A 13160-nucleotide genomic window follows, 5' to 3' on the forward strand; every position below is an offset into this window, starting at 1 on the left:
TCAAGTGATGAATGGACCATCAAGACGGGCCATATCCACGCTACGGAGTATTACGCGGTACTGAAAAGGAATGCCAGCCCGACACCTGCTACAACACGGACGGTCCTCGAAAACATTGAAAGAGGCCAGACACAAAGGCCAGGTACTACGTGATTCCTTTTCTGGGCAGTGTTCGGAAGAAGCAAACGCACAGAGAACGAAAGGAGATCACGGGGGTGGGGGGGGGGAGAAGGAGAGTGCTGATGGTCATGGGGTTTCTTTCTTGGCAGGGGCAGGGGGGAGTGCTCTGGAATGAGGTCACGGCGATGTTTGCACAACACAGTGAACTTATGAAGAGCCACTGAATGTACGCTTCAAAATGGTAATTTTTTTTACATTACGTGAATTACAGCTTAATTAAAAAACAGGACTCCTCTCCTGCCCCCCACCTCCCTCAGCAAACACCTAATGGAGGCCTCGTTAGCCCTACGCCACCTGGACCCTCCATCTGTTCTCCGACCTCGCCGCCTACAGCCCGCTCCCCACCAGCCACACCAACCGCGTCGTCACTCCGGGGCCTTTGCGCCCGCTGCTCCCATCACGGGCAAAGCTCACCGCGCATCTCCTCCCAGCCTTGGCTCAAACGTCTCTCCTCATCGAGGCCTTCCCTGGCCCTGCAGGCTCCCCCACTCCCTGTCCCGCACCAACTTCTTTCTGGCTTCAGCCTCCATCCCTGTCTAACATCTTACATGTCTCACCTGTCCTGTCCTCTTCTGCCACCAGAATGAAAGCTCCGGGGGTTTTAGTGCCTCTCACTCACCGCCGCATCCCCAGGGCCCAGGGCGATGCCTGGCACATAGCAGGTGCTCATGCTTCTGAGATGCCCCCCCCCATTCCCTCCCATCTGCATACCTTTGGGCAATCGGACTCGGCCCCCAAATCTGGCCTGGCCCTGTGACTTGCTTTGGCCAACAGAATGGGTGGAAACCGCTCTTTGTGACATCCGGCTGTAGCCTCAAGAGACCCTGCGGCATCTGAGTCACCCTCTTGGAGGACAAGAGCCGTGTGAAGAAGTCTAGGCAACGTGGCTGGAGAGGCCATAGGACACGAAGGGCCACGTGGAGGAGAACCGAGGCGCCCCGGCCAGCACCAACCGCCCGACGTGAGCGAGGCCACGTTGCAGCGCAGCAAACCCTCCAGCCGAATGCAGCCCCGTGACTCAGCCCGGCCGGTGCCGTGGGAGCAGAGGCGCTCAGACGAGCCCCGCAGACCCGCAAAACCACGCATCCCGCACCGTCATATGGTAGTTGTTTTCAGCCACTAAGATTTGGGGTAGTTTGTTACCTGGCACTTGGTGACCAATACGGTACCCAGGGCGTATTTGTTGCAGGAAAAGAAAGGGGGAGGGAAAATGAGCAAGGGAAGGAGGAAGCAATATGCCCTCCTGGAGGAGCTGCAGCCTGAGAAGAGCAGCCCAGACCACTCTTCGGTCCCACCCTGGCATGTCATGCTGTGTGGTCTTAACTACACTCCGACCATCTCTGTGCCCTGGTTTCCCATTTGAAAATCGGGAGAAAACGAGCCTCAGACTCTGTCTCGAGATGGAAGCGGAGGAGAGTCCGCTAAGTAATTTCCCTGGGTTCCTCTCGGTGAGGGGCCAGACCCATACAAAAGACGGTGGCAGCTGGGACCCAACCAGGGTCCCCACACTCAAATGGAATGGACACAAGCGAGGCAGGAAACGAACACACCACACGGGAATATGTTTTCTGCACGCTGTCGACTTTCCGTTTCTCACTTTTCAAAGAGACCTTCTACTTTTCTCTAAGAACCACAGCGGCACAAGCAGGATAACGAAGGAAAGTTAATACTCAGCTTCCCGCCAGAGAGACAACAGGGAGAGGTGGGGACTGTGGCCAACAGGAGGCCCCTTCTCCATCGGACGAGGGCGGCTGCTACTTGACCCCAGCAGAGTGAGCCAGGTGGAAACGTGCCAACCCGGTTTTGTTCAAGACAGACAGTGCTCCGGGAGTTGGCGCAAACCAGTTTGAAAATTCAAGACTGATGCCCCAGATTAAAACACACTACGATGGCCAAACAAACCCGTCTGCAGGCTGAATGTGACCTTCACACCTCTGGTCTATTTGTATCTTTAAAACAAGCACATATAGCGGCGCCCGGGCGGCTCAGTCAGTCGAGTGTCCAACTTCGGCTCGGGTCATGATCTCGCGGTTCGTGGGTTCGAGCCCCGCGTCGGGCTCTGTGCTGACAGCTCGGAGCCTGGAGCCTGCTTGGGATTCTGTGTCTCCCTCTCTCCATGCTCTTCCCCCACTCACAGTCTGTCTCTCCCTCTCTAATAAATAAACATTGAAAAAATGTTAAGCCATTAAATTGTACACTTTAATTGTATGACTTGTATATGGCATATGAATTCTATCACAATAATGCTGTTTACACACACACACACACACACACACACACACACACACACGGAAATCCTAGGAACCACAAGGTCCACTCAGCCAGGCCACGGACAGGGCCACTGAAGACCTATACCTTCCGCAGCAACACTTTTAGAGAAGCCAGACGTTGGATTTTTTGAGAAGACTCCCACTTTTTAGAACGTGGCAACTACCTGCCGGCCAGAGGACACCCACGGGCAGCCCCGCCGAGTTCCAGGCGGGTTTTTCGCCTTTTGCCGACACCAAGTGCCGCTGCCTGCCCCCGCCCCCCTGGCTTCCTCCGAGGTCCCCGAGTACACGGTGGGGGTGAACATGAAGTGGCCCGAGGACTGTGGGGCCTGCCTTCACCCTGGGCACGCAAGTAGGAATGTCACCTCTTCTCCAAAAGCGGTCACAGGGGCCCCTTCAGATGACAGCGGAGTAAAGGTCTTTCCAAGGTGGCTGTCCGCCCCTCCACCAGCCTGACCGGAGGCAGAAAGAGCAGCCTCAACCCTGTGCACAGAATGGGCGGGCGAGGGGGAAGGGAGCGGGGGCCTGCTGCGGGTGGGGGGGGAGGCCTGGGGAGGAGCAGATGAAGGGGTTCTCCAGGCGGCGCTGGCGGGAACTGCAAACCAGGAAGGACCCCCCCCCCCCCAGGTATTTATCCTACAGACATGTTGGCACAAATGCAAAAGCAGTACAGAGATTCCTCCTGCAACAGACTTTGTGAGAATAAAAGGATCCACGTAACCCAAATGCCCATCTATAGAAGAATGGCTGCCTGAATTGTAATCCAGACAATGCGATTCTGTTTAGCAGCTAAAAATAATCGGGCAGCTCTCTACGTACTCATACGGAAAGATCTCCAAGACATATTGAGTGAAAAAAGCAGGATGCACAAACGGGAGGTAACAGGTGGGGATGGGAAAGGACCCGTCATGCTGGAAGGGGACAGAGACAGGAACAGAGCTGGGTAGGAGGGGGTTCTGTGCCACCCCACGGCCACTGGGACCTGTGGATTTTGTGACATGTTCATATACCTTTATTTTTTAATTTTTTTATAGTTTATTTTTGAGAGAGAGGGACAGACCGTAAGCAGGGGAGGGGCAGAGAGAGAGAGGGAGACAGAATCCGAAGCAGACTCCAGGCTCTGAGCTGTCAGCACAGAGCCCGACGTGGGGCTCGAACCCATGAACTGTGAGATCATGACCTGAGCTGAAGTCAGACCCTTAACCGACTGAGCTACCCAGGCGCCCCGACACTTTTTATTTTTAAAACAAAACTTACTTTATTTTTTTAAATTTATTTATTTTGAGAGAGAAAGAAAGAGTGTGTGTGTGTGTGTGTGTGCACACAAGCAGGGGAGGGGCAGAGGAAGGAGAGACAGAATCCCAAGCAGGCTCTGTGCCATCACCATTAATGCGGAGCCCGATGTGGGGCTCGAACCCATGAACCATGAGATCCCAACCTGAGCCGAGACCAAGAGTTGGATGCTTAACTGACTGAGCCATCCACGCGCCCCACAAAACTTACTTTAAAGCAAAACTGGGCACATTTCGCTAACAGTGCAGAGCCTGCTTGGGATACTCTCTCTCTCTCAAAAGAAATAAATAAACTTACAAAAAGAAAAAGAAAAAGAAAAAGAAAAACCAACTCCAATTCATTTTATTTTATTTATTTATTTATTTTTAAACGTTTATTTATTTTTGACACAGAGAGAGAGAGACAGAGCATGATGGGGGAGGGATGGAGAGAGAGGGAGACACAGAATCCGAAGCCAGCTCTAGGCTCTGAGCTGTCAGCACAGAGCCCGACGCGGGGCTTGAACTCACAGACCGCGAGATCATGACCTGAGCCGAAGTCAGACACTTAACCGACTGAGCCACCCAGGTGCCCCTCCAATTCATTTTAAAAGATCCCACAGGCCAAACTTCCACCACACCTGCACCAAGGGATAATTTCAGAATGCAAGACAGCGTTACGGGGACCGGTGGTTCCTTTGGACCCCGGGCTCAGCAACTGTGTTTTGCAAACCAAAAAGTACCATCGAGGGCTGGCCTCACGTACGCAGGTCAGGAAGTTAACCCCGGATTTCTCGGCCTACAGGAGGCCGCGCTGGGGAGTGAGAACCTGTGACCTTCAGCACAAGTGGAGGCGAAAGGCTGAAATCCCCACAGCCGGACACTGTAGAGAAGTGAGTGTGCGACCCGCTCTGTCCCCACGGACAGAAGTGTCCCCCACGTGTTCTCCCTCCCAGCGCCTGGCACGACGTCTGCCCCCAGTACCTGCTCCATAAACATCTGCAGAATGAGGAAGTGAGCAATCGTAGCTGACGTTCCCAGCCTGCTAACTACGGGCCAGACCCCGCACCGAGCGTTTCCTGCAGCTTACCTCATCTGACCGTCCAGCACCGCGGGAGATGAGCAGACAAGGCAGGAAGGGGCCCCGAGCACAGGGCCGAGATCCGACCCCACACCTCGTGGCTTCAGGGCCCAGTTCCCCCCCCACCCCCAACCTGAGCAGGAGGACGAGGGGAGTCCGCACCTCTATAAAGGATGTTTCTTTAACTGATACGTACGAAGTCACTCAGTGCCTCTGGACAAAGCAGCAGGCAGCACAGACAGTGTCCCTCAGGGGGCTGCGGCTGGACACAGGGCATTCATTCACAAAAGAGAGGAGCTGTGTGGGCCCTACCGGGTTGGCCATCGGAATCACCAGGGGAGTGTTGACCAGGCCAGGCCCCCAGGCCCGGGCCTTGCTCGCAGGTGCCCCTACAATCAGCAACCACAGTGATTTTCCAACACACCAATCCATCCAGGTCACTCCGGGCTTAAAACCCTGCTGGAGAGCTTTTAGAATCCCCGTGGGCAGGGGGCACCCACACCAGTGACATTAGAATACTGGGGGGGGCGGGCAGGGGTGGCGGAGGCCGCAGGCATCAGAATCTTTTCTGGAAGATCCCCCGATGACCCCGACCTTCGGCAAAGTCTGGGGACCCCGCGCTCCAACAGAGCTCTCAGCCTTCGCTGCAACCCAACCCCTGGTGGTTGCTCCAACTTCATTTACAGGGGCTCCAACGCCTATTTACAGAGGTGTGAAATACGTGTGTCTTCGCCTTTTAAGCTGTTACACGCACACGCACACCTCCGTGCACCTGGCCTCACTCCCGCGTGAGTCTCCCGTGCAGAGCTGACTCGCTCCGCAGCCGGGACCTGTCCACTGGGCACAAGCATCGCCACCCACCAGCCTGTGCGACAGCACTGAGGTCATTCCCAATCTTTGGGAACCTCTGTCTTCAAGCTTCTCGGCTGGTGCGGAGGGAACCTTTAGCCAAGGCTCTGGGCTGACCCAGGGATGGCTCCCTTCCACCGCTGGGCAGCTCCGCGGGGAGAAAGGCAGGAACTTCTTTCCGAGAAACACGCTCCCGCCGTGGCCTGGGCTCCTCACACCCCGGAAGGTTCTGATTCAGGGAATGTGGCCAGCTCAGTCCACGTCCACTTGGACAGCCACGTCTGTGGTCTCCCTGCGGCCCTTCCAGCACCTTCCAGCCCTGCAGCCGTGAGTCTGAAAATCGGATCATGTCTTTCCTCTGCTCATGGCCAACTCACCCCCGCTCGTGGCCAGGACCCCGGAATCAAATCCAGAGTCCTCCCCGTGGCCCTAGGTCCCGGTCTAGTCCTGCCCACTCCTGCCCTTGGCCACTGAGGTCCACCCACGTGAGCACCTCTCTGTTTCTCATGTTTCCCCCTCGGGCCATGCCTGTGCCGCTGGAACTTGGCCTGGCAGTTCCTTCCACCCCTCCCCGTGCGTCTCTGTCACAGTCCCCCCGCTGTCTCCTTCACGGCACTGATCACCATGTAGTTGCTCCGCTTGGTGGTTACTGGTCTGCTCATCTCCCTGACCGCACCCACAGTCCTTGAGGGCAGGCACCCCCTGTGCCCCACAGGCCTCTCCGCGGGACCCAGCACAGTGCCTGGCACACAGCAGCTTCGCCATAAGGATCCGAGGAGTAAACGAATACAGAACTACCTCTGGAGACAGGGCATCTGAACATCCCAAACCTGAAAGCCGAAAGCAAGCCAGCAGCTCACGAGGACGGGACACGCGGTGCATGCAGGTTGGACATAACAGAGTATCCACTGCTCTCACAAAGAAGCAGCCTCTTGTACGTTTTTCAAGAAACTCAAGGCATCTTTGGCTAGTTTATGGTTTTCTTTAGTCGAAACACATGGCTGGGAGAAGCTGTTCTGCTTCCTCCTCATACGACGGCAGCAAAATCAAAAGTCCAAGCACAAAGGTAAAGGGTAACGGATGCTGGCTTCAGTACAGGAATACAGGGAGGAGTGGGGAGGGGCGGGCACCTGGGTGGCTCAGTCAGTTGAATGTCCGACTCTTGATTTCAGCTCAGCTCACGATCCCAAGACTGTGGGGTCGAGCCCAAGGTCACAGGATTGAGCCCTGCATCGGGCTCTGTGCTAACAGCAGAGCCTGCTTGGTATTCTCCCCCCACTCTCAAAATACATAAATAATCATTTACAAAAATTTTGTTTTAAATAGGGAGGAGTGGAGACTATGACAAGTGGGGCCCAAACTCGGAAACATGGACCTAGATTTACCAGATCAGCTAATATTTTTATTTTTAAATGTTTTTTTTTTTTAATTTTTTTTCAACGTTTATTTATTTTTGGGACAGAGAGAGACAGAGCATGAACGGGGGAGGGGCAGAGAGAGAGGGAGACACAGAATCGGAAGCAGGCTCCAGGCTCTGAGCCATCAGCCCAGAGCCCGACGCGGGGCTCGAACTCCCGGACCGCGAGATCGTGACCTGGCCGAAGTCGGACGCTTAACCGACTGCACCACCCAGGCGCCCCTAAATGTTTATTTTTGAGAGAGAGAGAGAGAGAGAGAGAGAGAGAGAGAGAGAGAAAACGTGTGCAAGTGGGGGAGGGCAGAGAGAGAGGGAGACACAGAACCGGAAGCAGGCTCCAGGCTCCGAGCTGTCAGCCCAGAGCCCGATGCGGGGCTCGAACTCATAAGCTGTGAGAGCATGACCTAAGTCAGACACTTAACCAACTGGGCCACCCAGGTGCCCCTTGTTTTATTTTTTAAAGTAAGCTCTATGCCCAATGTGGGGCTTGAACTCATGACCCCAAGGTCAAGAGTCACATGCTCTATCGACTAAGGGGTGCCTGACTGGCTCAGTCGGTAGAACATATGATTCTTGACCTTGCGGTCGTTGAGTTCAAGCCCCATGTTGGGTGTAGAGCTTACTTTAAAAAAAAAGAACAGGGGCGCCTGGGTGGCTCAGTCGGTTGAGCGTCTGACTTCAGCTCAGGTCACGATCTCGTGGTCCGTGAGTTCGAGCCCCACGTCGGGCTCTGGGCTGATCGCTCAGAGCCTGGAGCCTGCTTCCCATTCTGTGTCTCCCTCTCTCTCTGCCCCGCCCCCGCTCATGCTCTGTCTCTGTCTCAAAAATAAATAAAAAAACGTTAAAAAAAAAAAAGAACAGATTGATGTTTTAAATAAACAAGAAACTCAGAATTTTTCATGAAAATTCTCTATTTAAACAACCCCATGTGGACTGATCCAATCACATCAGTGTTGGATTCGACCCCTGGGCCTCGAGTTTGCAAACCCTGATCTAATCCACCTGTGGTTAAAAGACCCACATGTTTTGTCCCCTGTCATCCTCTGCTCACTCAAGCAAAGCCCCTGGGCATGAGAAAGTGCTGGCTTGACTTCCTTCCATCTAGGCCATGAACCTCATCTGTGGGCCAAGCCCATCCTGTGTCCCAGCACAGGTTCCAAACAGGATTCTGAAAGAGCCTGGCCAGGAAGTCACCCGTGGGTGGCTATCGGCACCCAGCCTTTCGAGAGGGCCCTGAGCTCCCTCCCCTCATGAGCCAGAGGGCACCCAAGAGGCAAACACCTCTCCCTGCCATCTTGGAGCAGCTTCTGGAGGCCACCCTGACACCTCCCCCGAAGAGGAAGTTCAAACCAGAAAAAGAAAGTAAGACACAAAAAACCTGGCTGAACAGAATACCCGAAGGCGCCGGAAACAGTAAAACACTCACCTGCCAACCAGCGTCAACACGCCTCCGCCCTGTAGCAGCTCCTTGATCCCGGCAGACAGAGCACGGTGCCGGGCTCGGCTTCCGCCCTCCTCGCCGGCTGCACCTCCCTCTGCTCCCCCTCCACCTGCTCTTCTGTCCGAGGCGCACCCTGCTTCATTCCACCCCAGGGCCTTTGCAAGTTTTGTTCCCTCTGCCTGGGATGCTTTTCTCCGCTTTGCCTGGCCAACTCCTATTCACACTTCAGGGCTCAGCCTAAAATGTCGCTGCCTCAAGGAAGCCCTCCCTGACTGCACTCCCAACAGAGTCACGTCCCTGTGCTTCCTCTTCCCTGCACATTCACAGGTCCCAGCTTCATCAGAGAGACCTTCCCCACCCCTCGTCTCCCCGACTCACGCAGATACCCTCTACCTCACCACCCCATCTAGAGGGGTTGTGTGTTATGTGTCTGTTGTCTGCCAGTGTCCTGAAGGCAGGGCCCCTGCGTGTTTCACTGCTCTCCCCCGCTCCTGGGCCCCGCCGTCCAGTCCTGTTCCCAAACCAGACCTCCCTTTTCCAGGTTGCTCACTGGCCCATCTGCAAACAGCCTCAGCGCAGGGAGCTGCAAGTGAATGTGCTCCGGCAGTTTCTGCTGCTTCTGGTAAATAAAGTTCAGCAAGCACTCTGAGTGGGTTTATTGCCGTGCAGAGCTGCAGGGAGTTGGGCTGTTCATTACATCCCTTACAAATGAGCGTGAGCCAGCCCGTGTCTGAGTTAAAGAGAGCCCTGAGTGAGAAAATGAAGTTAACGCATGCAGTTTCTCTCGAAGGCTGTCCCTAATAGAGACAAAATGAAGCTGAGGTCTAGCCGCTGGGCACGACATCTCTCTGCTGAGAGCAAGGGAGAGAAGGAACGAGGACGACGCTCAGGCTTCTTACACCACTGAAAACCTAGAGACAACCCAAATGCCCATTCCTGGGGGCACGGTTCATAAGTTACGGTACCTCCACGGGACGTCACTTATCCCGTGTGGGCCTCAGTTTTCCCAGCTATAAAATCAACCAAACAAGGGACGCCTGGGTGCCTCCAACGGCTGAGCATCCGACTTCGGCTCAGGCTGTGACCTCACAGCTCGGGAGTTCGAGCCCCGTGTCGGGCTCTGTGCTGACAGCTCGGAGCCTGGAGTCTGCTTCACATTCTGTGTCTCCCTCTCTCTCTGCCCCTCTCCCACTTGTGCTTGGTCTCTGTCTCAAAAATAAAAAAAATTTTTTTTAATTAACCAAACAACCTCCTAGCCCTGGGTCACTGCCAGGAGCAACGACACAGTCTGTGAACAGGGTCCGGCACGCTGCTAGCACATAGCATGGGCCCAGGAAATAGGAGTAATTATCATTTAGTTGTGGGGTACGGGGAAGCCAAAGAACGATGGAGCATAGTCTCCAACATGGAGGCCACCGGCCTCATATGACTATTGAACACTCACAACGTGGCCGGTCCCAACTGAGATATGTTGTAAGTTCAATATAAAAGCCTGATTTTGAAAACCTAGTACCAAAAAAAAAAAAAAAAAGAATGTAAAAATCTCACTAAGATTTTTACATGGTCATTGTTTACATGTTGGAATGATTGATATTTTGGAGGAACTGTTACTTTAAATATATTGAGACTACTTTCACCTGTTTCTTTTTCCTTTTTTTTTTTTTTTTGTGGCTCCCAGAATATTTAAAATTACAGGAGTGGCTCATATTTGTGGCTCAGATTATATTTCTATTGGACGGCTCTTACGGATACATTCAGACATGAAAATATGTCCATGCGATTTTGTAAAATTGAGATGTAAGTCATACACCATAAAAGTCACCCTCTATGAACACACAGGTCTGTGGTTTTCAGTATATTCAAAGTTGGGCAGCCACCACCACTAATTCCAGAACATTTTCGTCACCCCAAAAAGCCCTGTACTTTATCACCAGCAGTCACTCCCCACTTGTCCATGCTATTTTGAGTGGGGGGGGAAAAAGCCACTTGGAGAACGGTATTACTACGTCAAGCAGAGTTTTGTAAAAACGAATACATAGTATTATTGATACATGCACACCCGCACTTGTAAATGCATTTTCTAAGCGTTTGGTTGGGGTGAGGTACAACACCACATGTCTAGTGATGGTTATCTCGGGGACCCGGAGTCGGGGCGCAGAGAGCAGGAAGAGGGGTGCTCCCTCTGTATTTGATGTATTTCTGTCCTGCTTCTGAGATTTAAAAAGAGTATGAGTTGAATTCAACCCTTAAATAACTCCTGGTGCACTTGGGTAAATAACTTTCACGGCACTGTTAACAGACTGGCTTCGGCTGGAAGATGAAGGGCCTAGTTTCAGATCTACTTTTTATTCTGTGCTTTTAAAATAGAAAGTACAGATAGAGACGAGGTATTTTCCCTCTTAGCAACAGCAGGACCGAGGAGGCCTGGTACTTCCCCGCACAGACGCAGGCTGCCCGCCTCCTCCCGGGCCACTGGCACCCGGCTCTGAGCGCAGCGGGCCGAGCGCTCGGCCGGGGGCAGGACCGGGGGCGGGGGGGGCGGCCTCCCCAGAGCCCGGCCGATGCTGGAGGCCCGGGTCCGGATGCGAGGCGACTCTGGACCCCCGGGGGGCCTTGTGGCTGAAAGAGGGAGAGGCCAGACCTGCCGCGCATCTCTGGGTGGCGCCAGGCAGTCATCTCGCCGCAAGGCGGGGAGCCTCGGGCCCTTGCGTTGGGCGCGCGAGGATGCTGCGGGGACGCCGAGGGTTCGGGTTCGGGTCCCCGCGCGCCGGAGGCCGCACCCACCCTCCTCCCCCGGGGTGCCAGGGCGTTGACCGCCGCCCCTCCCCCGACCCACCTCCCCTACCTCCAGCCCCCGCTCCCTACCTCGGCCGCGGGCTCGGGGGTCAGGAAGAGCGCGAGCTCGCGCGCCCCGCTGCGCACGGGCTCCGGCCGGTCGGCGTCCAGGAGCAGCATCAGGAGAGCGGCGGGGTCCAGCTGGCGGAGGCTGCCCGAGAGCCGGTGGCCGGGTCCCGGCCTCGGAGCCCCGCCCCCGACCGGCTGCATGCCCCGCGGCCCGCCTGGAGGAGGCGGGGCAGGTGCGCACCCGGACGCGGCCCGCGCCTCCCCGAGCACCGGACCGAGGGGGCAGCGCCACCCAGTGGCGCGCGGCGCTCACTGCGCCCGGCCCTCGCACCACCTGGTAAAGCAGAGATTCTCAACCTCGCTTGCATATTGTCATCACCTGGGACTCTTCAAACTTCCAAAGTCCGGCCCAGCACACGGTCCCTCAGGTTGGGACCTGAGCACCAGCACTTTTTGAAGTTCGCCTGGGGATTCCTACAGACAGCGGAGTTTGAGAACCGCCCGTGTAGACCACCCCTTTTCATTGGAATCCGGGCGGAGCCGTGTCTCCCAGCCCCCACGGCACTTTAGAATGCCCTGGGGAGCTTTCAAAAGCCCGGAAGCCAGGCCTCACCCCGGCGGATCCAGCCGGAATCCCTGGGGGTGGGGCTTGGGCATCAGTAGTTTTTTAAAGCTCCCGGGGTGTTTCCAGCATCCAGGATAGAGAACGGGGTCCTTTCCTTTAAAGAGCAAAGTCCCCGCCCCCAGGGCCGTCCTAATGCCAGCATCTTGTTTGCGCCCGGCGGAGAGATCTGGAAATTAGAGAAGCCGGTTGTAGCGGTCCTTTTCCTCGCTGGGGCAGCTTGTAGAATAAACTCCCCAGGGAATTCTTAAGCTCACCGTTTGCCCGCCCCCCCCCCCAATACACACACCCCTGGGAGGCTTGTTGAGACCCTCTAGAGGCCGAAGAGGGCGGGGTGCATCCTCCCAAAACAATGCTAATAAGGAAAATCCTAAAAATGGGGAAGAGGTCCAGGGAAGTCTAGAAATATAATTTTTCCTATGACGTCTTTTTTTTTTTTTAATGTCACATTCGTTTAACAAAATCAAGCTGGGCTTAGGGGTGTAAATAAATATACGCAACGTCCCTCGTCCTTCGCCCCCCTCCCGGCCCCGTGGAATCTAAATGTATAGTTTACGTGACCACCTGGGTAGGGGGCATAACATGTCCTCGATCTGTCTTTGGGGTAATCCGTCACTTCCACACCTGCCCGCCGCTCATTGCTCCACACCCCTGCCCAAACATTCAGACCTGCAGGTCAGAGTCGCATTCTGGAAAAATCTTGGCAAAGATTCGGGCCACAGGTGGTTAGTTACGGGATTGGATAGGAACCCGCAGAACCTGAACTTGGCTATTCATTACTGTCCTGATTTCCCCGGCGCTCAGAGCCCTTCAGTTCATCACACAGACACGCAGGAACCAAGCTCAGACCCTCACTGCTGCAGGCGGGCTGGCTGGGGGCCCTCCCTCTGAAAAGCCGAGAACTGGCTTCGGACTAGCGGAAGAGACCTGGGCACAGCAGAATTCCCCTGATGAATGAGATGCACAAACATAATGCTAAGAAGAAGAAAAAAAAAAAAGAAAAAGAAAAAAAGACAAGTTGCAGAAGGCACACTTAGGGCACACTGCCATTACCATAAAGTTTTAAAAACATGCAAAACCACACTCTGTACTGTGTATGGATACAGACATACGGAGCAAGAGTATAAAACTGTGCATGGGGACCGGGCAGGCCACATTCAGGAAAGTAGTTACAGGGGGATTGAG

At 54.7% G+C, this 13160-nt stretch overlaps 1 protein-coding gene across 5 annotated transcripts in view; it reads right to left on the reverse strand.

Annotated features, from left to right (window-relative positions):
• The window catches only part of BCAS4 (breast carcinoma amplified sequence 4), a 61153-nt gene extending 49188 nt beyond the window's left edge, over window positions 1–11965 (reverse strand). Inside the window, exon 1 of one of the 5 annotated variants that reach the window (XM_047853896.1) lies at window positions 11375–11963. In XM_047853896.1, the coding sequence (XP_047709852.1) occupies window positions 11375–11554 (180 nt within the window). In that variant the 5' untranslated portion in view covers window positions 11555–11963. Of the gene's footprint in view, window positions 1–11374 lie in introns of all 5 variants that reach the window. The other 4 variants (XM_047853892.1, XM_047853894.1, XM_047853893.1 and 1 more) reach the window with 4 other exon arrangements.
• Window positions 11966–13160: the final 1195 nt, after the last annotated feature.

The sequence above is a fragment of the Prionailurus viverrinus genome, chromosome A3 (assembly GCF_022837055.1).
Source record: "Prionailurus viverrinus isolate Anna chromosome A3, UM_Priviv_1.0, whole genome shotgun sequence".
NCBI lineage: Eukaryota > Metazoa > Chordata > Mammalia > Carnivora > Felidae > Prionailurus > Prionailurus viverrinus.